Source organism: Mus musculus, chromosome 2 (assembly GCF_000001635.26).
Source record: "Mus musculus strain C57BL/6J chromosome 2, GRCm38.p6 C57BL/6J".
NCBI lineage: Eukaryota > Metazoa > Chordata > Mammalia > Rodentia > Muridae > Mus > Mus musculus.
This window is the reverse complement of record NC_000068.7, coordinates 169615140-169642843: the sequence shown is the minus strand read 5'-3', so window position 1 is coordinate 169642843 and position 27704 is coordinate 169615140. Positions and strand designations below refer to the sequence as shown.

The window sequence follows — 27704 nt, the reverse complement described above, 5'->3', positions numbered from 1 at the left end:
TGGAAACCCAACTCTGGTCCTGCTCTTTACCCCTGAGCCATCTCTTTAGCCCTCAAGCTTCCACTTTTAAAAGTCAAAACGTAGCAGTATCCCAGGACTGGGGACACAGCCCTGCGTTTGCTATAGCACACTGCTCCGGTGGAAGACCTGAATTTTTATTCCCAGCACCAGTAGTGGTGACTCACAACTGCCTCCAGCTCCCGCTGCTGGGAACACGACAGACACCCTCTTGTGGGCTCCTCAGGCACCAGCCTTCTCTCCTGTGCCCTTCCCTACACACATAATGCACGAATTAAAAATAGGTCCTTTAAAAATAGCCACACCTAACTTCTTTTGATCCCTAAGATCATCGGATGCATGGTAACCAGGGAGTGTCGTCTACTCACCTTCTTTCCTGCATAATATTCCCTGGGTTTGGCTATGGGGAATAAAGAGACTCCATTTGCTCAAATCCCTGTGGTACCAGTAGGTTCTGAGTACTTTTTTTCAGCCCATGTTTTTGTTTATATAATATTCTCAACAAATTTGCGACATAAGTAAATAGAAGATCGGCCCATTTTGTAGATTAGCAAGTAGAGGCAGAAATGCAAGCTGCCTACCGAGTTACCCTACTCACAAGAAACAGATGTGGAGATCTGAGCATGGATTAACAAAGCGAACAAGCAACCTCCAGAACCCAGTCTCCTTCTCCACCACTCCATCCATCCGCATCTGAAAATCATATCCTGAGATGAGCCTAGGAAGATGCAGGAGGCGCCGGTACCCAACTTTCTAATAAAGGAAAATAGCCGGAGGCAATGCCGATGTAAAACACATGGAGAGCCTTTCTTCTGCCATTTCCCCTCTACCAAGTGGCACCACGCGCAGAAGAGATTTAACTCTTCTCTACGGCGTCGCCTTAGCCCAACAGCTATTCATATCTCCCTGGAGGGTAAGAGCGAAGACGCCTAAACACACAGAAAATTCCAAAGATCTGATAAACTGGAGTGATTTAAAGTAAGCCCCACGCAGTTTACACAGAAATATTTATCTGCGGTGGCTCTTGCTTACAGAAGCCGTTTATCCCCTGTGTACAACCTTGACCCCCGGTCTCCCGTGTCACCAGATCTCGTGGAGCCTTTCAGGATTCAGGGCTGCGCCAGGGGAGCGTCTCGGAAATTCACTCGTAGCAGCACGAACAGCAGCTGCCAAGTCTTTTTTTTTTTTTTTTTTTCTTTCTTCCTTAAATCTCATCCTGCCTTTCCTAACTATTTTCCCTAGAAACAATAACTGCTTTCTCTCACCTTAATAGCGAAACTGTATAATCTCCGCAGAAACGGCTTTTCGGTGCAGCTTTAAAGGAGGCTCGGGTGGTTGTTATTCACTCCATTCTGAAAGCTCTTTACTATTTAGCTTGCCAGTCTTAATTTTTGTACTAACAGGAATCTCGGGGATGCTTTCTTTTCATTTGTCTGTTTCTGGTTTGTTTGTTTTTTGTTTTGTTTTGTTTTGTTTTGTTTTTGTTGTTGTTGTTTTGTTTGTTTTTAAGCTCACCCTCGTGTCTGGTAGCTTCGTGGAGACACCGGGCCTTTCCTGTAGCTCAAATGGATACTGTAGCTTCCCAAATAAGTGAGTCTTTGCAGAGAGCTGCAAGAGAGGCAGAGACCTGCTTAAACTGCCTTCCTGCTTCTGTGCTTGTCATTCTAAAGGAGAGGCATGGGTACCTGCCATGATGTTCCCCTCGCAGTCCACTGAAGTTTCCACCGCGACCCATGAGCTGGCTGGCTTTTATGATTTCCCCGTGGCTGCTCTTGGGTTTGCACGGCCACGTTTGGTTATCTGTAAGGGCGTGTGCGCTCGGATGTCCCAATGTCTTTGTACATCCGTAGGGGAGTGTGCGGCATTAGGTGCTGTTCTTGGTTTGGAGAGTCAGTATGGAGGACCCCGAATTTGTTTTTGTTGTTGTTGTTGTTGTTGTTTTTAAGTGAGACAGGTGGAAGTCCAACTCTCAGTCACAAGCAGAATTCAAAGCAAATGCTTTCAAATCTGATTCAGGTATTTTTTTTTCCCTTGTGTAATTTCCCTGAGCTCATTAGCACTAAAACTTCTGTATCATACGTTTCCTTGTTGCTCAGCAAAGCTAAACGGCACAGATACATAGTATTAATAATAAGCTGGGCCTCTTGCATTTTAGTTTCCAAAATTTCAAATAATTTTAGGACCGACTTTGACATCTTGGGATATTTCAGGATAATGGGGGGGGGGCATTTTTCCTCCCATACAGAGAGCATGGAAGACCGAGAGAGGCAACTGGAAGTCCCAAATGGCCATGTTAATGATTTTCTGAGATGTTTGCATTGTTTAGTCATCTCGTCCACAGAGTTTACTTTGGAAACAAATGATCCCATCAGCTCCTCCTTACAGCTTAGCGCCCACTCTGCTGTTTCTGAGTGAGTATGGTCTGGTAAGGATTCCCTTGGGCAAAACTACGTGTGGGGAACACAGCCACATGCTGAAGGTGACTCTGATGACTGTCCAACTTACAGGCAAGACCCGTGTGTTTCCCAAGGGTGCTGTCCTGACAGCACTCGGAGCCCAGTGGTGGGCTCTAAAGTCTCTCATCTTTATCAACATTTGCTAACGGCTTGGCGAGTGAGCTCCGAGATCAATATCAAGGAATGCTATGCCTTCACCTGCACCCAAGAAACGGCCCAACATGAGCGATTCAAGGTGGGGAAGGGTGGGGAGAAGAAATTCTGATTCTAGAAAAAACAATGCTCTGTGAGATAGTCTTGTCAATAGACAGTGCCTTTTTTTTTTTTTTTTCTCTTAATGCAATATCCAGACCACCACGTCCGCACTCCTAGGAAGGTGATTTTCCAGTGTGGGTAGAATGACTAAGGCCCTTCAGGACTTATCAGCTGCTTGTCAAAGGTCACCCCCAAATCTCTAACTTTAAACAGAACTTCTGAAATGCAAAACAGCCCTTCCTTCCTTCCTTCCTTCCTTCCTTCCTTCCTTCCTTCCTTCCTTCCTTCCTTCCTGTCTTTCTCTCTCTCTCTCTCTCTCTCTCTCTCTCCCTTCCTTCCTTCCTTCCTTTCTTTCTTCCTTCCTTCCTTCCTTCCTTTTCTTCCTTCCTTTCTTTCTTTCTTCCTTCCTTCCCTTTCTTTCTTTCTTTCTTTCTTTCTTTCTTTCTTTCTTTCTTTCTTTCTTTCTTTCTTTCTCCCTTCCTTCCTTCCTTTTCTTCCTTTCTTTCTTTCTTTTTCTTTTTTTCTTTTTTAAAACCAATTGTTACAAATTAATGGGAAAAAAAGAAAAGCTATAAGATCATCTCCAGGCCTTAGCCAAGGCTAAGATGGAGTTTGAGTTCTGACTAAAGACTACAATAAAAACAATCCCGTTTTCATCACAACATTCAAAAACAAATTCCACTCAAAGGAAAAAGAAAATACGACAATGCTCTCCACCTGAGAAGCAATATGTTTGTGTGCCAAGCATCTTTTAATACCACTGTGATATTTTTCCCCTAAAAGTTGTTCAGTTTGTTTGTAATTATATATGCGATGAAGAAGCCCTGCTTCAGAGAAGCGATAGAAAACATCTCTGCTAGTTTAGTGTATTTCCAAATAACTTTGCATCCAGTGAAAGTGACTCTCCATTCACACCTGGTCTTTATACAGAGTTTGATAGTTTTATTGTTAAAGGGAAGCTGGGTGGGCACAGGCACTTCCTTGACAGTAAGAGTCTTCCCAAACTACTGCTAAGTACGTAGATGGTCCACATACTTTGAGAGGAAGCTATAATTTGGATGTTTAACTCACAGACCTCATACAAACAGGAACAGAGCCCAGGTTTGGTTCTCCCCACCCCCACCCCCACCCCCCTGGTTGATATTCCTATGCTCAGTTGCAGGGATGTCCAGAGATGCTTCATCACAAGGACCTTAAATAGTAGTGCCAGCTCAAGTCTCCCTTTAAGACCTGCTCAGCAAAGAGCTGTATTCCTAAGCCTTGGGAAGAGAAATAGACCAACCCAGACAAACCCAGGTCCAAGAAAGTTTCCCCCAAGACTCCCCCAAAGAGTGAGAAGTCAGAAAGGATGTGAGAGGGCCTGATCCTCTGCAGGAGAGTGTGACAACAGCCAAAACACGAGTAGGACAAATCTAAAGCTGCTTAGGAGGGGTATCTATGGAGTGTGGAGTTTCTCTGAAGGCAGCAAGGAGAGCCGAGTTGGCTGAGAGCAAGAAACACAAAGTGGAAGGAAAAGAAGAGTAAAGTACTTGTGAGCCACATTTTTACCCTTCCCAAAGGTAGCCTCAAGCATCTGACCCCCCCCCCCCCCCAAACAAGCTTCAGGGATTTCACTGCCGAAAGTTCCCTGGCGCCCTCTCCTTCCCTCTCTCCTGCCGCTTGCAATCTTCTGATTAGGGTTAATATATTATGTCCTGATATGGCAGATTAAAAATGAGATCAATAAATGCCTAAAACAAATGCACTTTTGAAATGTCCTATTCAATCTGGGTCTTTAAGGGTGAGCTGGGTGGGGGGGAGGAAAGGGAGAGAGAGACAGAGAGAGAGAGAGAGAGAGAGAGAGAGAGAGAGAGAGAGAGAGAGAGAGAGAGAGAGAGAGAGAGAGAGAGAGAAGAGCGAGCTGTGGAAAGGAACACAGGAAAAATCAGTTCAGACACAAACACTGTAAAGGGGAAAGATGTTCTTAGGTACCTGGCCTTTGTAGTCTGAAATATGCTTTAAACAGCAAGAATAGCTCGGAGCTACTGTTGCTGGAGCCCTGTGAGCTCGTGTGTGTGTGTGTGTGTGTGTATACTTGTCTTAAAACCACATCATCCTGGAAAGCAAAGAGACCCACAACATGGGGCATTTTAGAGTTCAAGATGTAAACTTGCTTTCTCTGAAGGATGCTTAAGCAAAGAAAGAAAATCAGAGTCCGAAAACAACCTGGGTCCTGCTTGCCAGGAAATTCAAGGCAAACTTCAATTGTAGCCACCGGCTCCTGCCCCTGTGCAGTCCAGACTCGACACTATCCTGAAGTAGAAAAAGAGACCTCTTGGCTGTTCCTACCTCATTGCAGCACATTTAGAAATGCCCCTGCTGAATGCGTTTGCCAAGTAATAACCTGTGTTATTAAGGTGCAAATTGCAACTTTTAAGTAATGATTGCTAATAGTCTGATGTTTACTGCTACACAAGGACATCCATGAAAACAAAATCTGCATTATTCATCTCCACATTCAATAAACAAAATAAATTGAGGGAGATGCTCTCTCCTGCGAGCCTCCTCACAAAAAGACCGGATTATCAGAAGCTACCACAAGTCCACAAGAAAAAAAAAAAAAAGCACAGAATGGCTTGGGGTGAGCAAAGGCAGGAGAAATAACTTACAGGCATGTTAGATATTCACAGGGATGTGATTACAGACGATCCCATGCTCAACTGTGACTGGCTGGGCATACTATAAAAATAATTCTATACCGCTGAAGTAAAACCTCTGCTACGTGTGTACGCAGACCACACGGCCAGGGTTGTTAGGAAAAGTATTGTGAGAGACCATGCCTACGGTTTTGTGAAAATTCAAGCGCTCTGCTTCCTATAACGTGCAAACACATCTAGACAGTTTCTTTTTTGTTCAACCTTCCTGCCATCGTCTTTTTATCTTCCCTGAGATGAATCGGGGGGAGAGGATGCCAGAGCAGATTCCTGAAGATTTCCAGGTAAGAGCAGACGAATTTTAATGATAAGCCAAACATACAATCAAGAGAATGAGCCGAGCACACACATACAGTCACGATAGGGGGATATGAAAGCTGTTTTTTAAACTTTCCTCCTGGCCCCAAGAGCTAGCAGTGTGGAAGAGTGAAGCTTTAGAAAATGAGGACCAGAGATATTGCCAGGAGAAATGTTTCCCCTTAGCTGTTTACTTCAAGAGAATGGCCTTCCGCATATCTGCCCCTCCAACCTGACATACATAGGAGGCAGTGGGAGGAATCTAAAATAATAATAATAGTAGTAATAATAAAACAGATTAAAATTCCCCATCACTTAGTATATCATCCTGTGGCTGAGTTTAGAAGACCTGCTTTATTAGAAAGTTTTGGCCACCAAGGCCTTGAAACATCACCCTTAGGCCGAATGGAGGAAAGAAACCCAACAGCCTGGAAGAGTTCTTGGGAGAAAGAGGTTCCAGGAGAGAGAGCTTCAGCGCTGGTTCCCAGCCAGGCTTTTTCTATCTTCTATTATTCATTAATCAAACTAGGAATCAAGCTTTCAACATCGGTCCACAGGAGTAATCACTTACAGTTGTGCGTTGTATTTAATTTTAAGCAGTGATAAAAGTTAGCAGAGCTACAGGCTGAGAGGCACCCCCCCCACACACACACACACCCCTTCCCTGCATGGTAGCTGACTGGGGAATCTCAGCTAACTTTGCCTCACTCATCCTGAAACAGCCGGGCACTGGTGACCTCGGATGGGAAGAAGAAACACCACGGAAAAACAACCCATCTTACTAGTATGTGAACAGATAAATACATGGAGCAGGGTAACTCGCTGTGTATGAGATCAATTATCCCATCTCAGCTCGAAAAGGATTTCTGTGCCTTCTAGGGAACAAGATGAGAATCATGGCAACAGTCTTGCAAAGACACTACGAATCCAATCGGCCGGAAAACTGAAAGTATACTCACAAGTTTCACACACACACACACACACACACACACACACACACACACACACACACACACACACACACAGAGAGAGAGAGAGAGAGAGAGAGAGAGAGAGAGAGAGAGAGAGAGAGAGAGAGAGCGCGCACACACACACACACAGAGACAGAGAGAGAGAGACTACAACAATAAAAAAAAGTAGCCAGCACCAATAGATACCAGCTTAGCGAAAGGATCTAATTTAAATAATGTGATACAGCGTCATTTTCTGCACACCTGGATCTCCATTGATCAGTGGATAATTATAATTAAAGTAGAGCAATTCTGAGCAAGGCACTTTTTGTAATGAGCTTGTGAAAGGAGACATGTCCAGTCATTCTGCTAATTTAAATTGCTGCCTAGTTCTTGATGGCCTCTACCGGAACTACAAGGAAGGGAAGGAGAAAAAAAAAAGAAAAAGAAAAAGAAAACAGTTTTCAGGGCAGTATCATTTCTGCTGGACTGCAGCCCAAGGCTCTCTTTCGGGACAACAAACAACAGGGATGCCATCTCTGATAATCCAGCCACACGTGAACTTGTGTTGCTAGCATTGATTGCAGCAGGCAGACTCGTAGGAAGTCTTGAAGGCCGCCACACACCCTCAAATGGTCAGATAGTCAAGCCGAGTGCGAGAGTTAAAAAGATACAATAAAATAAGAGAGCTATTGTTTCCAAAAGAAGTAACCAGAGTTGAGAAAAGAAATCCCCCTGCATAGACAAGTTGCAAATGTGTGTGTTGCTAAGAATATTTTCGTTATTTTGCTCTGAGAGAAACAATTGAAAATTCATGAATGGAAGCTTTATAATAAAGCAACTCAGAGCGACCTACACATGGCCGAGGAAGCGATTCTGCACTCGGGAGGGAAGGAAACTGGATTTTCTGAAGCACACGTATTGCTCTTTGGGATGGCATCAGGCGGCGGTGAAGCGTTATGAACGTGGTAGCTTGCATGTTCAGACACTGGCACCCGCTTTCCCCAGATTCCTAACTCACTTCTTCTTGGTGACTTTGCAAAGTTTACCCAAGTGTCCTGGTGACTTTTCCCATGTTTGACTCAAGTTGGAACAGAGTAAAATATAGCTGTGGTCTCCAGATCAGTCTTACCCATTGCCACTCAAAGTCAGAGGAGAAAGAGAGAGGGAACAGGGGAGCCAAGGAAACTTAAACTTTGCTAAAGCCCCATCAACTAAAGGATACAAAGAAATAAAAACGCCCACGTTAAAAGCCAACAAGATAATGATTGTGCATTTCTCTCTCTGAATGTAGAGGGCAAAGCTTGCGTCACTGCCACTCGGAGTTACCATGGTGAGTGATTTATTGATATATATCAGAATGAATAGATCAAAGGCAGTGAGATGACAGGTGATCAATCAAATGTCAAATCAAAACTAGCAATCGAGTGGAAAGCTGATTTTTCAGTGGGTGGGTCTGGCAGGAGAAAAATGAACTTTCCTGTTCCGATTCCGAGAAACAAAACCCCAGCATACTATTAAAAAAGCAATTAGGCAACCCAAAAGGGAAAAGGAAAAACAACAACAGCAACGACAATAAAAACAACAGCAATAACCCTGAAGATCTGTTGTGGGACCTATTGAGCCGATCTGATCCTTAGGGGAAGGGTCCCTGCAAGAAAGAATTCCACAGGACAGCTCCTAGGGTGGTAGTCAATTCCACAAAGTTTCCAAAGCTCTATCTGGCAGAGAAAAATCCAAGGCTGTTTAAATTTCTACGGGGTTCTCTCCCCCATCCCCACCTGGCTTTAAGCAAGAAAGGGAATGAGATTTCTATAAACGGTGAAACCTTTTAGAAAACACGTCCAAAACCCCACTCATTTCCGGGGGTGCCTTTTGCACCTTGGCGACCAATGCTACACCCTCATGGCTCACAGCTCCAAAGCCAGCCTGCAGCCCCAGGCTTGGCCATGCCACACACTTGCAAGCCCTGAGCCCCAGCGACTGGAGACACTGTCCCTGGAGGCCAGAAGCCATCAGCACTGACCTCTCAGAGGGATGAGAGGGGGCTATCTCCCTCCCCCTGCACCCCAAATCCATAATCCGACTTTGGTTCCAGAGGCAAGAAGCCAGACTGGGAGAAAAAGTTAGGGGTGGGGTAGAGGGTGGAGGGAGGAAAAGTTTAAACCAGGAAGGTTTGGTGGGACGCTTCCCTGCCACCACCACCCAGAGGGAGCCTGGAGAGGGAAAGATTGGGGAAATCATTCTGGGGTGATGAAGAGGGCACCCGCACGCTAACCCTCTTGAAAGCGCCAGGGGGTGGCGTCCCCGCCAGCCCCAGGCCAGGAGGGCGGGCGGGCGAGCCGCTGTGCGCCGGGCTCAGGGGCCGGGCACCCGGAGCGGAGCCATCTCTTACCTGCCGCCCGCTTGGGTGCCTGCTGTTTCCTCCTTGGCATCGCTCTACTTAGCTCCAGTCTCACTTCTGGCGCCCCAGCCCCGAGCCGCGCGCGGGGGCCGCAGTCTCGCTCGTCTTTCTGTGGCTCCTAGGACGTCACTCGGCCTCTGTCCCCCTGAAGATCCCCCTGCCAGCGCTCCAGCGCGGGGCCGGAGACCCCCTCTCTGGGTGGCAGATATGTGGCTCGCGCCTGCTGCTTGCAAGTGGAGGTTGGTTCTGCCTTGTTTGTTTGTTTGGTTTTTTTTCCCCCTCTCTTTTTGTTTTGCTTTTGGATTTTTTTCTTTTTTTGGTTTTGCTTTTTGCTGTTTTTTTGGTGACTGGTGAGACACTTGATTTCTTTATTAAACATCCAAGACGGGGTTCAGATGGCAGGGATGAGGGGCGCACACGCGCCACGCGCACACTCGCGCTTAAAGATAAGGGGGGAAACAATCCCGGGAAGACAGTGGATTTCTTCTTTTTCTTCTTCCTTCTCTTTCCCTCCTCCTCTTCTTCCTCCTCTTCCTCCACCTCCTCTTCCTTTACCACCTCCTCCTTCTCCTCCTTCTCCTTCTCCTCCTTCTCCTCCTCCTCCTCCTCCTCTTCCTCCTCCTCTTCCTCTTCTTCCTCCTCCTCCTCTTCCCTGATCTTGATGGCGGATTCGCGCTGGGGAGAGATCACTCACTGTAGGTTTGTTGTTGCTGTCAGATCCCCGTCTGTGAGTGATATGCGAGAGGACAGGAGCGGGTTTGGGAAAGACAGAAAATCTGGAATTCACTCACACACACACACACACACACACACACACACACACACACACACACACACACACCACACATACGCACACGCACGCTCGCTCTCACACACAAGCACTCTCGCTTACACACACACACACACACACACACACACTTACACTCACACTCCCCACATATGCTCTCTCTTACACACACACACACACACACACACACACACACACACACACACACACACACTCACACACACACAAGACAGGGCGAGGCGATGCCAGCAAACATCGATCCCGGCTGAACAAACTGAACATTAACAAACTCCTCCTCTTCTCCCTGCGACCTGATGACAGGGAGAAATTTACTCCCCAGCCGCAGAGCGCCAGGCAGAGGGAGTCTATTAAAGGGACAGTGTCCCGCCTGGGAGAGGAGCTGGAGAAAGAGGACCCAGCCGGCTTGGCTGCAGCCCTGGAGGCACCCACCTCCTCCTCACTGGGGCAGTGGAGTGTCCGCCTGTCTAGATGCCCCTCCAAGAGGAAGAAAAGGGGGAGTGGGAAGGAAGGGGGCGGGGCTCTGGCAGAGTTGGAGACAGTTAGAGTTGGAGATTAGAAGGGGACAATCTAGGTTTGCTTGGGAGACAGATTAGGGGGATGGGACTATATCCAGTCTCAACCTGTTCTCCAGCAAATAACCTCCTCTCACTATGTAAGTTCACATTGCTTTAACTTCCACCTTCTTGGAGTATTGGGATTTTTTTTTAAACTTCTGCTTCCTGGGCAGACTAATTACATAACCTTCATTGTGTTTCCTTCCAATGCTGATATTTATTGAGCACCTATGGTGCACCTGTTATACAGTCACCACAGTGACAGAGAGTGGGGAAGTCCAGATTGTGGCTGTTATCAAGGGTGAGAGGAACAACATCTGAAACAACTTGCCCCCTGGTGGTGTTCAGTCACTTCCCAGAGGTCTACCTTGCTGAAAATTTGATGTCCACCTTTCTCTATTTGCTTTCTCCGCTGGGCTCATCAAGGAAGGTGGATGCTGTGCACAGCTCGCTCTTTGGGTAATTGCCTCAGATCTCACTAGAGTATAAGTTCTTAGGGAGTTGTGCCCTCGTTTATCGTATTCTATCTCCCAATGGTGCCAAACAGAAAACATAGAGCTCCACCCCCAATAGTGCAATAAATGAAGAGGAAGCAGGGCATGCTGGGAGTACAACTTCAGAGTGGCCCGGATTGGTTAAAACTGAGTGTTGTTTTGGGGCTGAAAGAGGAGTCCATTCTGGAGAGTCTATTGTAGCTGAACCCGGTCTCCCTGGGTACCACTGCACACGGGGAGGTAGGTACCTTTCAGCACGTGTGAACAGGATGACCCTGTCCTGAAGACGCTTTCCTTCCTTCCAGTTGGGTAGAAAGTCAATGACAAGTGGGAAGGCAGCGGAAGGAGGTAGAGCTAGGAGCCTAATGAACCTGATACTGGGCATTGAACTCAGGGCACCGTACATACTGGGCAGGCAAGACATCATACATGCTGGACAGGCAAGGCACAATGCATGCTGGGTAGGCAAGGCATAATGCATGCTGGGTAGGCAAGGCATCATACATGCTGGGTAGGCAAGGCATCATACATGCTGGGCAGGCAGTCTATCACTAAACTATGTTTCTGATCCTCTTCATTTTTTTCTTAAATGTTGAGACAGAGGTCTTGCTAAGTTATTCAGGCTGACCTTGAACTCATTCTTAGATAGGTCTTCAAACTTGGGATCTTCTGGTCTCAGGCTCCTGAGTAGCTGGGCTGATAGGCCTGAGACACAGACTGTCATGAATCTGGAGTATGAAGAAGGAAGGATGTTTACCAAGTGGGGCTGCCTGGGGCAAGTCACAGATAGGTTCTAACCTTGGAGAAGGAGGAAGTTGGGTGACAAGGAGACTCTTGCGAGGGTGGCCCTTGGTGTAACAGTAGAAGCTCCTGGTTCGTAGCCCTCCAAGCCCACAGAGGCCTTTTTGAGGGTGTGCTCACCTTGGTGCTCTGAAGCAGGTTTTGCATCCTTAGATCTGTTTACAGTTTGGGCCACACACTGCTTACTGGAGATGAGTGTGGTCCAGTACAATGCAAGGTGCTTGCTTGGCAGCATCCAGGCATCTAGACACCAGGCCCCTCCCTCTGCTCTGATGACAGAACGTTTCACAGACATTGCCCAGTCTCCTCTAGAGCCCAGATTTTCCCTGCTTGGAGACGGATCACCTCGGATTTTCTAGACAGGAACCTTGCTGCATATGGGCCTTGTTCTGGAGTTGATACATTGAGCACTTGGACTCCAGTATCTCATGCAAACCACTTGCTCCTTACAGTCTGAGATCTTCTGCCCAGAGACCACCTTCTTCTTCTTCTTCTTCTTCTTCTTCTTCTTCTTCTTCTTCTTCTTCTTCTTCTTCTTCTTCTTCTTCTTCTTCTTCTTCTTCTTCTTCTTCTTCTTCTTCTTCTCCTTCTCCTCCTCCTCCTCCTCCTCCTCCTCCTCCTCCTCCTCCTCCTCCTCCTCCTCCTCCTCCTCCTTCTCTCTCTTCAGGAGTCAGACAAAGTTAATGCTGCTGACTTTAAGATCAAAGCATACTTAGATACAACTGAACAGCACTAGGGGTGATGTTGCTTCTGTGGCCACTGTGATGGACTCTCATCTGGCTCCTCGCTCCTCCCCACTATGTATCCACTGGTAATGAGGCTTGACCAGTGAAACCTCAGATGCCTCCCATATGCCCCTTACCTCTTGCCACCCTGACCCTTCCTCACGGGCAATTAATTACCAGCTATGACTAGTTCAGTGCAGTCTTTTTCAGCAGTACTTTTGGGCCACAGGAAATATAGCTCACCGGGCCCTACCCATCAGCCACAAAGTGCTGTTATTGTCACTGCTTGCAAAGTACCAGTTAGTCATCTTCAACAGCCCCACACAAGTCTCTGCCCCACACGTGTAGTACAAGTGATTACATCACCTGGCCTAAACCACCCAGACAGCTCCCACCCCTTATTACAGCCTAATTCTTTGGCAACTGAGGCAGAGCAATCCTGTATTATTATGGCTAGCAATGTTAGCAAAGAGGCATTAACCATGGTTTCTCAGAATACGTTTGGAGAAAGCTCCAAACTTGCACATACACCATAGGGCACATTACAGGACCAGGAAACACAGACTTAGGAGAAGGGGTGGGTAGTAAGGGCTCATCATGAATTTGCCATCTTCTCTGGAAACCTGTTGCCTTGGGATTCATATCATGCTCAAAGCAGCATTTGAGAAACTTCTGTGTTCTATATAAGGGGATACAAGGGATTGTCCTAAAATATAGGCGATGGTAGGATGCTGTTCTAGTTAGCTTGGCTGTTGACTTGACACGAATGTAGTGTCACCTGGGATAAGAGAACTTCAGTTGAAAACTGCCCAGATCACACTGGCTAGTGGCCTTATCTTCAGAATTCTGATTGATGTAGGAGGGCCCAGACCACCATGGGCGGCACCACTCTTAGGCACAAAAACTTAAACCGTATAAGAAAAGCTGCTGAACAAGCCAGAGGAAGCAAGCAAGTAATCAGAGTTCCTCTGTGGTCTCTGCTCCAGTTTCCATTCTAGAACTCTTCCATGGCATCTCTCAGGGACAGACGGACTATAAGCTGCGAGCTGAAATAAGTCCTTTCCTCCCCAAGTTGTTTTTGGTCATGGTACTTATCACAACAGAGAGCCAACTGGAAGGGTGCATGCATAGTGACATACCTCTAAAAACCTATTGCAGGGACACCTAGAGTACCAGATGACAACAGAAAAGGGAACTTATTGGGGCTGGGTCTTGGAGCAAGTAGGTTCAGGACTCTGGCCCACAGCCTTGCTCCCAAGCGCTTCTCACCTTCTCAGATACCTCTGCAGCTTACAGTGTTTTTATCAATCGGTGGAGATTCTCAGCAACTCTTCACTATGGGCACTTTCTGCAGTTTCCAGCCTATCTTCTGGCCTTGCTTCTGGAATGTTCTCTCACTGAGTTGTATTTTTCCCTCCGATTGCTACTAATAGAAGGCCGTACTTAGTCACCAACAAAGGAGTCACTGTCTGTGCCAGGTAGAGGCAGAAAACAGGAAAACTCAGATGTCCCCGAGCTGCGAGGACTTAGCCCTGCACCAGGAGAAGTGCGTTCTCTTTCAGACCTCCTTCATTTAGAGAAAGTTGCAGTTTGACACTGTGTCCCTCCTAGGCCCAGCACCTGATAACACCTATTCTTTTATTTATTTCTCATGTGTCTATGTCTGGGGTGCATGCGGGTGCGTGCACCTTCACGTGTTTGTGGTGCATGTGACATCAGCGGTCCTGCCTGGTGGCTCTCAACCTTACTCATTTAGGCAGGCTCTCTCAATGTGTGCCTCACAGAGCTTGCCAACGTGGGTTGGGCTAGCCAGTCAGCTTCTTCTAGGATGCCCTGCCTCTAGCTTCTGAGAAGAACTACAGATGGGTGCCATGCTCCCTGGCATGTCCCTGCGTTCTGTTTGATTAAAGCTCCTGCCTCTATACTTCATAACAAGAATCTTACCTGTAGAGCCATGTCCCTACTGGCTCTTAACCCTGACAATGCAGAATTCATTCTGGGAAGCCCAGGGAGTAAGAGTGTGTTTAGCGGGGCTTTCGCAGAGCAGTTATATTTGCTGAATTAAATGGGGGAATTGCCTTCTGTGCCATCGAAAGACACTGAGTTGGATCTGCAGCAGTTACCTGAAGTGTATGCTTAGTGAAGTCTAAAAAAAGGAAAAAAAAGTCATGTATTTAAGGAACAAGAAATAAGACTTATGGTTCAGAGGGAGGCAAAGTATGAAAATATATTTGGTATGGTTTAAATATGTAATGTTCCCCCCACACTCTCATGGGCTTCACCTTGGTCCCCAGGTGGTGGTGCTGTTCGGGAAGGACATGGACCTTTGGGGTTGACATAGAGCATCACTGTAGGGCCTGGTCTCTCGTCTAGCCCCAGAGACTCTGCGTCTTCATCCACCAAGACGCCATGAATGCTGTCGTGCCTTCTCTACCATGACCAGACCACTCCCTTACGTTGGAGGCCCAAAGAAGTCCTTCCTTCCTGAAGTTGCTTCTGGTCACAAGAACAGGCAGAGTGAGAACCAAATGTGTTGTAGACATTTCCAGAATGGAAAAAAAAATTTTACTGAGCACATATACATCCCAGCACTCGAGAAACATCTCTCAAGAGTCAAGTCTTACAGCAATGCTGGGTTTAATTCTGGGATATTCAGCTTCCTGAGATCTGGGGCTCAGAATTCAGGATGAGTAAGGACATGAACAGATAACAGACTTTAGGATGAGTAAGGACATGAACAGGTTGGCAGGGCTCAACCTCTGACCCCACAAGAGCTCTTTTTTATTTATCTTTTATTATTATCCCTAGTGACTATCAGAATTACCTGGGCACTTTAATCACCATCACCATTATCACCATTATCACCATCACCACCATCTAAAGATAGAGAAGTCCAGGCCACACCCCAGACCTAATACATGAGATCTAGAGCACGCCCAGAAGATCGTTAAGATTGAAAAGTTCCCAGGCAGTTCCAACTGAGTGCCAAGGCATGAGTACCTGTCCCATCCAGGAGCAGAGCTGCATAAGAGGGACATCATGTGTGGAAGGTTCTTCAGTAAAAGGTAGAAGGCATCTGGTCGAGGGTGGGTTGCCAGGTCTTCCAGGCAGACCCTCAGGAAGCGTGCAAACACCCTGTCAGGCCCATCATAGCAAAGGGATGCTTTGATGGCCTCCTCCCTCTGACTCTCTCACTGCCAGGTTCCAACCCAGTGCAGTAACCATTTGCCAAGAGCCTACTTTACCCGGGATCTGCTGCTTCTGGGCATGGGGGTGGCTTGGGAGACCTAGTTTTGCCACCATGCCCCCTGCATAGGCTTCTGCACCCATTCTCCCCGCCCCCAGCAAAGCTCTTCCTTGTCCAACACCCTGTGCCTGTCCCCTCTAAACCAAGAGGTGTCGCTTCTTTTGGACCTCACCCTTGCCCTGTTCCACTTCATGCCTTCCTCATCGTTTATCCTCTGTTTTCTGTGGCTGAAAATGGGCTTGAATCACCAGTGATCTCAAACATGGTCCAGTCATGCTGCAAGGGAGAAAAAATAAGTGGTACCACGTTTAAACAGTTGTTTAGGCATGTCAGCAAGGAAAGACACACTCTGCACACTTTAGGCAGGTTGACATGGTCCCCAAGCCAACTGTGGTCTACTGTATCTCTGTAATGGATGCCACCCTGTCACCACTGTCTCCCTTTCTTCTCTCACAGGCTTCCTTTAAGTACCACCTCTTCCAGAAAGCCTTCCCAAATGGATAGCCCAGGATTCAAGCTTTTTTCTCTCATATAAATATGTGCCAGAGAAGACCGACTTCTGTTTGGATATCAAGGTCATGGCTGGACAGCAGTCACAGAAATCTCCTGATGGAGGGGTGGGGCAGGGTGGCATTTATATCTCGTGTCCTGATTATCACAGTGTTCACACACACACACACACACACACACACACACACACACACACACACACACCATGCTTCAAGAATAAAGAAGCAATATCCTCAAACTCTGCTACATATTATAATCAACTTAGTAACTTAAAAACAAAAACAAACACCAATGTCCAGAGCTTACATCCATCAGCCTATGGGGACAGAATTGGGGCACAACTCCACATACCATAAAGCTCCCTGGTACTTTCAATGTGTGGCTAAGTTTGAAAGTCAACATACCTTATGCTTCCACCCCTGAGGCTATAATTCATTGCCCTTTTTCTTATACCCTTTAGCTCACTAAGATCTCTCATCTAGTACTGTCTCTTGAAAACATTAAGTGCAAGTCTCTGGTTCTTTTCCTCCCTTCCACAATAGCTGGTGTAGATTTGTGCTGTCTGGGACAGTCAGACCAAGAAGACCCTGGACAGAAGATAGGAAGAAAAGAGGTGTTGTACTGGGCTAGAAAATAAGACTGGATCATGTCTCATACCAGGGTTAGGAGGACAGAAAGTGTCTCTGTAGAGACAACTCTTACCCTGAGGTCTAGAGGACCAATCAGGAACAGAGGCCTGAGGTAGGAAGGGACTCTGGACTTCAGAGAGGAGAGGATGCTGTTTGTACAGACTCTCTCAGGGAGAAAGGAGCAGAGAGGCTGCAGGGAAATTTGGCTCCATCGCAGAGAAGTTCCATCAGAAAGCAGACTTCTAATATCATCCAACTGCACACTATACATTCAAATTCTAATCCACTCATGGACATTCTGAAAACATCTACCTCATTCTAGATGGGCTGCCCAAGAAAGGATCGCTGGGCCTGATAGCTCAGATCTGAAACACTAACACCAATCCAAGGCCAGAAGTCTGAGCTACAGAGTGAGTTCAAGGCCAGCCTCATCACTGAGGGAGTCTTTATCTCAAAACAAACCGACAAGAAAAAAAAAACACGCAAGGGGCTGGGGATATGGTAAGAACACATCTGCCTAGCTTGTAGGCCCTGGGATCAATTCTCAGTACCACAAAAATAAAAAAATGAAGCAAATAAGACAAGGGAAAGTTGATATAAGCCTAAGAAGAAAACCTTAAAAGTTCTCGGCTTCTGTTTTAAACTCTTGTGGTTCGGTAAATGTGGGGCTTTCTGCAATGGTAGTTAAGCATCATGTATGTCTCCAAAGAGATGGTTGCCAAGTGCACAGGCCTGGCACGAGGAGCTGTGACATCTCATGTGACGTTTCTTCTGCCTTTCAGTTGGTTGCTGGGAGCTGGTGACAGTGTTTTTGTTGCTGATGCTGAGGAATCGAGACCAAGGCCCTGGCGCACTCAGCCATTGCTGGAGTTCATTAGCCACAGAGAGACACTAAGTGGCTGTAAGGATCAGGGCAGCTTGGCAGCCATGTGACGGGCAGCCTTATAAGTCCCAGGTACCAGTGTCGTTTATACGACGTCAAGTGTGCTTTAAGCTGCACACTCCCAGGACTCATTAGAACTGTGTGCCCAGTGGTGCCCCTCAACACCTCGGAGCAAATAGAGAATGATATAATTCTCTCTGAGAACACCTCTCTGTCTTATCTGCAGCATGTCTTATCTATTATGATTAGGGCATTAAGCTCCCATCGGCCTTAACATTTCATGAGATTCTACCCCACTGCTTGCCGGGATTATGTCAAGGTGTCTTGTCCTGGATACCGTTTTCACCCAATAATACAGCTTGTCTCTTCTCCTTAGGCAGAGTTGGGCCACCAGCGAGGCCCAGCAATCCAGCTTAAGGTGAGTGAGCACTTGGAAGGCTGCCCTAAACCCTCTTCCTATAAGGCCCGTGTCTTGGTCTTGTTTCCCCCAAAAGAAAGGTTTGGGAAGCCAGAACTAAAGATTTCCTTGCAAACAGCATGGTTGAGAAATGTTGATAGAGAGCTGTCTCCAGGAAGGGAGAAAGGAAAGAGGGAAAAAAGGGGGGTGGGGGGGGGGCTTACAATGCAGAGGAGACAGAAATCAGGGTCTTGGAGAAGAACTGGATGAACTGGGAGGCAGTATGGACCACAACTTTCCCGTAGTCCCTCTGGAGGACAGGAGTGCTGGGGTGTTTATCAACCCAGTTGTCCAGCTGTGATGTAGCACTGTTCCAGGTTCACCTTCCACGGGGGTACCAGCCCCGTGGTAGTTATGCTGATACCTAAGACATGATGGCATCATCTGTAGAGGAATGTCTCCGCCTGTGATCCTCAAGAGGGCTGTGACAGAATGGAGGCCAGTGACTAGAGCAATCCTACCTGTCAGCCTTAGGCCAGGCACGTGGTGAGCCTTCAGTAAACATCTGACAGTCACCTGCCTGGTCAAACTTCTGCCATACCTATGCTGGCTACAATCTTGTTCAGAGTTGGCCTTTATAATAAAGTACTTATCCCCTGCTTCTAAGTACATTCTTGTATCTAGTTGGCCTCTTTTCTGCCCTCACACTTGCCCACTCTGAGACCTCCCTCCTCTCTGCATCTGCACCCACGTGACCGTGGAACAGAGCTCTTTAGGACTGTGACTTCCGCTTTGGAAGAAAATAAGGCATGCACCCTGACACTTATATGGAAGTCCTTAAGCATGGGGATGGGTGAGGAATGTCCAAAATTAGTACTGCCCCCACATATCCCAGGACACGGGATCACTGGGAGTTCAGATTTAAACACACTTGGCTACTTATACTTGGGCATTGTTGTTTAAAGTGGGGGAAGGGAGTGATTAGAATCGTCCTGTGTGAAATGTGATAATTATACCATTGGGTTGTTAAGAGATTAGGGAGGATCCTGGGAGCAAATGTAGACTGCTGGTACAGCGGAAGCAATCCTGCATCCTGCGCCTTTTGATCGACTTGCAGGGAATCTCTTGATTTTAGCTTGAAACCCGGGGCTTCCTGTATGCTAGGCAAGCCCTTTCCCACAGAAGGCTCTCTCTGCACTTGTTGATAGTTCCTTGTTGGTAGAGTACCTGGCTTATCTACATGAGGTCCACTCTACCATACTGGGAGATAAACTCACTTCAGCTACATCTTCAGTCTGCAAAGTTAAATCCCAGAAGGTGAGAGGCTCATGAGGACTGGCCCTGGCGATGGAGTGTGCCAATTCAGGCACCAGAGGAGGACTGTCCTGGGGGCTCCATCCGTCTGTCCATCCAGAAAGCATTCTCAGTATCCAGTACTGTTTGTCAGGCCGAGTCACCTGCTGAGGACACAGCATGTCACAGGAACCTGCCTGGCCTTTGAGGAACCTGACAACCAGATGCAGGACAGGACAGTGATAGGAGTGACCTCATAACCATGGCGACAGTTATGAGTGACATTTATTAAGCACATGGCAATAAGTACAGTTTCCATTGCTTAAGCATAAACATATAATCAGCTTTAGAGAGGATTTGACCAGGCTCAGTGCTACTGTGGTCTCCATTTCCTCCTCTGAAGGAAACCGAGTCATGGAAAGATTGGACGACATAGCCAAGTTCACAGAGATAACAAATGTTGAAGCCTGAGTTTCCAGGGCTGGGGTGTATCTCAGTGGACAGAATGCTGGGCTACCATGTGAGAAGCCCTGGCTTTGATCCCTAGCACTATATAAACCAGGTAGAGTGGCACAGGCTTGGAATCCCAGCACTACAGAGGTGCAGGCAGGAAGATTACAGGTCTCCTGGGCTAGGAGTTTAAGGCTAGCCTAATCTACTTAAGACCTTGTCTTAAAACAAACAAACAAACAAAGAAAGAAAAACAACAAAAACAAAAACGAATCAGAAGCAGCCTGGATTCAAACTCTCCTGGTGTGTGAGCCCGTGACCTCAAGCATGACAAATCCGTGGTAATGTCATGTCCCCCACAGGTCCTTTGTCGCCCGATGCTCTGCTTATGTTCAACGCCTCATTCTCTCCTAGGCCTTTGAAGAGACTCCTGGAACCAACCCCAGAGCTGCTGTTTGATTTTGTGGACCTGGGTTGGGGGTCAGGGAACTGTGAGTTTCCAACCAGCCCCTTGGTGACACTCAAAGCTCTAGGCCAGGAGACTGCACTTGGTAGTTTGCAGTGAGGGCACAGAAGACTTTGGGTACCTGGGGGCCTTGCAGTCTCATTACCTCACAGGCAGCACCTAGTGGGTGGAGACCGCAAGAGCTGTTGAGTAAGACACAGCAACCCCTGCCCCACAAGAGGTTGACCTGCTCACATGCTGAGAGGCTGATGAGAGGCTGAGGTGAGGATGGCTGGCGGTGCTGAATTCCGTCTGTATAGCAGAGTATGCATGAACGCCATCAGGCTCTGCTTTAAAATGCTGCGTCGAGCTACCTGGTAGTTCAAGGAATTAGGAGGAGCTACTCAGGAAGCTGAGGCAGGGGCATTAGGAGTTCAAGGCTAGCCTGTAAAACGGAGTGAGACTATGTCTCAAAATAAAAGGTGCAAGACAGCTGGGGGTCCTGATCAGTGACAGTCACATGACAAACACATTGGGGTCCTGGGTTCAATCCCCAGTATAGCATTAATATAATGAAATATAAAATGGCTTGGGTGTAAGAAGGGCCAGAACCTGTCTGAATGGCTGCACCTCTAACAAACTCTGAGAGTGGCTTTTGGCAGAGCTGGGGACCACACCTTGGCTACCAAAAGTGAGAGTTCGGCCCCGCATAGGTGGAGGGTTTGAAATAAGTTCACTGAGGACGCGACGGAGCACCATCGGCAGTTTAGCAGCGCTGCTCGCTCTAGCATTAAGTATCGCAGCCCAGGCAATCTTCTTTCAACTCCCGGTGCCTGCCTCTCCCTAACAGCTGCAGTGAACGGTCGAGGCTGAGGAAGGGCAGAGCTTGGGTAGAACTGCCCCAGCTTCAGTCCTTAAGCATCGGGCTGGCCTATTGTTGCCTGTCCTCATGGCTTCCTCCCAAGAGCTGCTCCTTGACACGGGTTTTACATCTGCCTGACGTGTAGGTCTGCAAACTCTAAATGAGAGAGCGGCTGCTTTGAAAACCGTTGCTCTCTTGGGAACAGGCGATGGGAGAAGATGGACTCTGTGCGCTCGGCCCTCCAGAGATGGCACCCAGCCCCTGTGATAAATGACGGCATTAACAAGGTTTGGTTGAGAGGGGACCTACAGATTTACGACTTCCTGTGTCGGCCAGCAGATGTCATTATGGCTGACAGAACAGGAGCCCTTTCAAGAGCTAGCCCTGGTGGAGCTAAGGGGAGGGGAAAAAATTCCAAAAGGCGGAAGCTTAAACTACTGTTCACTCAGGGGGGCTGGTGTCATTTGGGGGACACAGAATTGCAACGGGAAATCGGAAAGCCTGCAAAATGTCTGAAGCCGTGTTGCTGAGGTTTAGGCACAAACCCTCAAATAAAAGATGGCGTGGCTGGCTTTTCTCAACTAAGAAACCCTTTCGAGTTCTGTCACCAGCCCTGCACTTGTATGCCCAAATGTTCTCTGAGATAAAAAAATGAGCCCTGCGCTGAACAAACAGATATTTCACTCTGAAACATCAATTGGACAAGCCTTTAAATATGAGCACTTTACGAATTCAGCAGCCCTTTCCGAACAAACTTTAATGTGCTTATAATTTTATCCACTTTATTTTTAGCATAATTCTTTATCGATTCTTTGTGAATCGCATAGATGCACCCAATCCCATTCATCCCCCAGCCCTTTCATATCTGACCACCACCCTTGTAGCCCCTCCCAACAAAAACTGAAAATTAATACAATACAAAACAAAACAAAATGTCACAGTGGAAGCTGAGGTGTGTCACAATGTGTCACACAGTGTACCCTTTTGTCCTAGCAGCCTTTCTTCCAAATGTTTATTGCAATGAGTCATTGGTCTGGTCGAGGCCTCTGGCTTCTGCCACACTATCAATCCTGGATCCTCACCAGGACACCTCTTGGATATCTTGTTGTCGCCCTGTGTCATGGAGGTCCTGCAGCTTCAGCTCTGCAGGACGGGCCCGTTCACGCGTGGCTCGAGGCTGAGGGTTGTCCCCTAACTTTCCTCATTTTAAACAATGGTTTCATAGGATGATACTGGTTCTTTACTTGCCAGAATTCTTGTGTGTTTAGAATTAAAAGATGATACAAATATGGCACTCATCGTAGGCCTCAAGCCTGTGTTGGGAAGGGTCCACTGCTAATGCACGCTTAGGTGTAAGTGCACAGCCTGTCTCCAAATTCCTTTCTAATGTGTGGCCTAAGATCCACTTTCCATAGGTACAGCCCCTGCTTGCAGTTCGCTCTCTTGGCCAAAAAACAATTGAGTGTTTGAGATCCTTTAGGCTCAGGTTATCTGTGATCCAAGACACAGCTCAGAAGAGATGTCCATGACTCCAGGGACTGGGCTCTCTGGTCCTGCCATCAACAATTCACCCCTCTTCCCACCTCCGTGACTACTGGGGGCTTCGTATAAATTAAAAGCCATGGCAGACTTCCAGGAAGACAGCAAGAGGGTCCTTTTTGCTACCGGTTTCTCAAAGTCCAAAAAATTATTTCAATCCAATACTGGGCCTAGAAACTTTTTCCAGAGATTAAGCAATGGCTATTATGTTGATTTGTGTGTTCTGGTGAACATCTGATTTCACTGAGTTTGTTTTAAATGCTTTTCCTAAAATCTTGCTGCTGGGATTAAATCCAGGGCCTCATATGTGTTGGGCAAGCGTGTTACCTCTGGTCTCCTTGCCCAGACTTCAGTGAGATGTGTAAAGTGTAGCCGAGGTGTGCAGGTGTCACCTCATGACACCCTTCCCCGACCACTTGAGTAGCAGCATAGCGGGGTGCTTATGAGCTGGCTGGAGATAGTCACCCTAACTTCTGTGCCTGCTTCTTCCTTGCCTGCCTGTGTTTCCCCCAGAAAGGTCCCAGAGCTCTCCAATGGACCCCTGGTGGATGTCACCGTCTTCATGGTTTTTATCTGTATATCAAATGCTTTGTCTGTGAAGTGACTAGTTGGGGGTCTCAGCACAGGAATCAGTCCTTAAACCTTGCTACAGTTTGAATGAACGCCTTGAAATATCTTCTGTACCATCTCACAGATAAGTATGCTAGCTTTGTGTCTGATTCACTGTTCACTTAGCAAAGAAATACAACAACCATGACGATAATAGTAATAATGGGATCTGCCATATACTGAACTCATACAAAGTTCTAGACACTGCAGAAGGACTGACACGCAAAAACTTACTAAATATTTTCTGTACTAAGTTTTGAACCCAGGGCCCCAAACATGCCAGGCAAGAGTCCTACCTCGGGTCTCCTGCCCCCCCCCCTACTGTTAATTTTATGTTGATGCAGGTCTCTTTAAGCTACCCAGCCTGCTCTTAAACTTAGCATAGGGAGATCTAAAATTTAGGCTCCTCTGACCTTAGTCTCTGGAGCAGCTGGGACTTGCACCGTGTTGCAGCAAATTCAAATACGACGTGACTTGACTGGCAAAGTGCTCTGGGTCCTACTTGGTCAGAGTCGCTCAGCATAGGTGCACAGCAGAATCGCCCAGGTGTCCCATTGAAATGCACTGACTCCCCTTTCCAATCTCTGACTCTAAAGTTCTGGGCTGAGACCTTCACATTAACAAGTTCCCAGGTGCTGCTTTGGATCTAAGGCCACCTTTGAGAGCCACCAATGTCAGCCACTTGTTTAAGATGAGAAGGCCTCAAGGTGGATCTTTAAAAGTAAAACTTTGAATGTATTTAGGGGCCGAGGCAATGGCTCAGTGGCTAAAGTGACTTTCAAGCATGAAGACTTGAGCTCAGAGCACCGATGTCAAGGGCAGTGGTCATGGTCTGGTTGATAGTGGTAGCATCTGTGGTCATGGTAGTAGCTGTGATCATGGTAGCAGGTATGGTCATGGTAGCAGGTGTGGTCATGGTAGCAGGTGTGGTCATGGTAGCAGGTATGGTCATGGTAGCAGGTGTGGTCATGGTAGCAGGTGTGGTCATGGTAGCAGGTATGGTCATGGTAGCAGGTGTGGTCATGGTAGCAGGTATGGTCATGGTAGCAGGTGTGGTCATGGTAGCAGGTATGGTCATGGTAGCAGGTGTGGTCATGGTAGCAGGTATGGTCATGGTAGCAGGTGTGGTCATGGTAGCAGGTGTGGTCATGGTAGCAGGTGTGGTCATGGTAGCAGGTGTGGTCATGGTAGCAGGTATGGTCATGGTAGCAGGTGTGGTCATGGTAGCAGGTGTGGTCATGGTAGCAGGTATGGTCATGGTAGCAGGTGTGGTCGTGGTAGCAGGTGTGGTCATGGTAGCAGGTGTGGTCGTGGTAGCAGGTGTGGTCATGGTAGCAGGTGTGGTCATGGTAGCAGGTATGGTCGTGGTAGCAGGTGTGGTCGTGGTAGCAGGTGTGGTCATGGTAGCAGGTGTGGTCATGGTAGCAGGTATGGTCGTGGTAGCAGGTGTGGTCGTGGTAGCAGGTGTGGTCATGGTAGCAGGTATGGTCATGGTAGCAGGTGTGGTCGTGGTAGCAGGTGTGGTCATGGTAGCAGGTGTGGTCGTGGTAGCAGGTGTGGTCATGGTAGCAGGTGTGGTCATGGTAGCAGGTATGGTCGTGGTAGCAGGTGTGGTCGTGGTAGCAGGTGTGGTCATGGTAGCAGGTATGGTCATGGTAGCAGGTATGGTCATGGTAGCAGGTGTGGTCATGGTAGCAGGTATGGTTGTGGTAGCAGGTGTGGTCGTGGTAGCAGGTGTGGTCATGGTAGCAGGTATGGTCGTGGTAGCAGGTGTGGTCGTGGTAGCAGGTGTGGTCATGGTAGCAGGTGTGGTCATGGTAACAGGTGTCTGTAGCCCCAGGAACAGGGAAGCAGAGATGTGGGGGTTCCTTAGACTCACTGGCCAGCTTATCTAGCCAAATCTGTGAGTTTCAGGCTCAGTGAGTCACCCTGTCTCAAAAATTAAACGAAACAGAGAGACCTACCTCTGGCTACACATGTAGGCATACATGGTTATGTATGTGTACCTATACACACTTGTGTGCACACACACCAAAAATTTAAATATATTTAAAAACACATGCTGTAAACAAATGCTTACGCTTCTTCAAATGTCTCAACAGTAAGCACGAAAAGTTGGTTGTTGTACTCACAACACACGCCATTGGGGAAGTTCCTTGTTTGCGTTAGATATCCTGCTAACTGATGGTCCCTGTGGCACCAGCCAGCTCAGGGACATTTTTGGAAGAAGCACAAAGTCCTTAAGTCATCTATATCCTGGTCACTGATGAGAAGTCAGAAGTGCTAGTGTGGTATGGAAGGAAAACTAGGGCCTGATTTTCCTAGCTGGAGGGCACATGGGTTCCAAGATGGCGTCCAACTGAGCAAGCCACACCTGGATGTCACATGTGCTGGAGAGGCACGGGGTTTCCTTGGTTCCCAACCAGGGAAGATTCTCAGCATATGAGCCCACAGGCATAGAAGGTTCCAGAGAACTTCCGTTGGATGCTGCCCACAAAAGTCATTGGCAACTAATGGATGCTAAGAATCACTGCTGCAAGCTACTGTTTAGACTAGAACCCGGATATGTTTTGACCCACCTCGGAGTGTTTGGGCAGAGGAGGATCTGCGACATGGCCCTGAGGAGATGAGAATGAAGGAAAGGGGCTCAGGGAGAGCCAGGACAGAGCCCACACTTCCATGGTAGGAAGAGTAATCCAGCACAGGGTCGTCATCGAGGTAGAAATTAAACAACCTGGCACCTAAATATCCATGCAGCCTGAATTCAGGGAATGTAAACACAGAAAGACTTGGAAAAATAAGGAAAACAGGCCATCCGTGGTCACAGGCAGACAGGGGCAGGTGACTGGGAACCTGCCATGATGGACAGACAGGGGAAGGAACACAGGCTGGATATGCCTGAGAGTCCAGTGCTACCTCAGCTCATCTTTGTAAGGATGTGTTTATTTGCATATCCACCCACGTTCTTATTGATTCAACGTGGTTTTTAGTTGAGTGCATATATGAGTCAGGTGTCACCCTAGATGCTGGGAGTCACAGCAAGGCTCCAACCTCTGTCCTCAGAGAGCATTCTCTTTATCGAGTGTGGCGATATGTAGAATAAAACCTGTAATATTTTGGGATACAAGATACGTAAGAGAGAAAAAAGGAAGGCTGGAAGTAGATTTGGGTTTTCAGAGGGAAGGGTTGAGAAGTGGTTCTCCTCAATTCTCCTAGAGAGACTCTAAGGAACAGGCAACCTCTGGCTCAAAGGAAAGGAGAGGATGTTAAATTAGCTTAAGGAACAAAGGAACTACTTCGGCTATGGATCACTTCTTAATGCAGGTGCTGATAGCTTTGACGGCTTCCGCCACACCCCAGAATTTACTCCAATTGGTCTTTCCTGACAAACTCAAGAGTTTCACGGGGGCACTGTGATGTGCTTTCCCAATTTTCAGCTTGATGAAATCTATTAACGACTTGAGAGAAGAGCCACTGGACCTGCCTGTGAGGGATTATCTTAATTGAGATGGGAAGACCCACCCTTATAGACGGCAGCAATCCCTGGGCTTGGGGTCTGCACTGTGCAAAAAGCAGAAAGTAAGAGGAACACAGCCTGCTTCTCCCTCTGCTTCCTGGTTGCAGCTGCAAAGTGACCAGCTCCTTCCAGAGCCTGTCATCATGTCCCAGCATGATAGACTGGTTCACCCTGGAACTGAATCAAAGAAATTAAGTGGCATTTGACTGGGCAACTCATAGCAGCGACAGAAATGCAGCAAAGACGTGGTGGCCCACGCCTTTAATCCCAGCACTTTGGAGGCAGAGGCAGGCAGATTTCTGAGTTCAAGGCCAACCTGGTCTACAGAGTGAGTTTCAGGACAGCCAGAGCTACACAGAGAAACCCTGTCTCAAAAAACAACAACAAAAAAACAAAACAAAACAAAAAAAAAAACCAACAACAACAAAAAAAAACCCAACAACAACAAAAAAAGCAAAGACATATACCTAATTCTTGATGAATTGATTCTCCTACTTCCGGAGAAGCAGAGCCTCCCTCAGCCTGGGAGCAAGCCCATTACTACGGTGACCACAGCAATTGGCTCTTGGGCAGACAAGGATCCAATGAGTTTGAATCTCAAAAAAATCCACCTTTGAATCTCTCCCAGAATGTGGAAAGGGAAAACGGTTGCCATAAGCTTCCTCATACCTGGGAGGAGACCAACCTTAGGATAAAGTAGAAAAGAAAGAGGAAGAGAAAAATCAGACTTACAGTCCCAGTGGCATCATTTCGACACTAGAAAAACACATTTTGGTGTCAATCTTCCCCAGGTCTGGTCTTTCAGTTAAATGAATCAAAACTGATTTCTTTTGTGACTTTGAACCTTTGAGTTGCTTTATTTTAAATA

At 47.4% G+C, this 27704-nt stretch overlaps 1 protein-coding gene and 1 long non-coding RNA gene across 5 annotated transcripts in view; one reads left to right on the top strand and one right to left on the bottom strand.

Moving 5' to 3' along the window:
* Nucleotides 1-10335, bottom strand: part of Tshz2 (teashirt zinc finger family member 2) — a 440243-nt gene extending 429908 nt beyond the window's left edge. For all 4 annotated transcript variants that reach the window (NM_001363022.1, NM_177659.1, NM_001363023.1 and 1 more), the window contains exon 1: nucleotides 9065-10335. In NM_001363022.1, the coding sequence (NP_001349951.1) occupies nucleotides 9065-9104 (40 nt within the window). In that variant the 5' untranslated portion in view covers nucleotides 9105-10335. The remainder of the gene's footprint in view (nucleotides 1-9064) is intronic.
* A 2030-nt stretch (nucleotides 10336-12365) lies between these two features.
* On the top strand, nucleotides 12366-27116 carry Gm34294. Its single transcript, XR_003953971.1, has 2 exons — nucleotides 12366-16277; nucleotides 17624-27116. It is a non-coding gene; the product is annotated as a predicted gene, 34294 (long non-coding RNA).
* The last annotated feature ends 588 nt before the right edge of the window (nucleotides 27117-27704 follow it).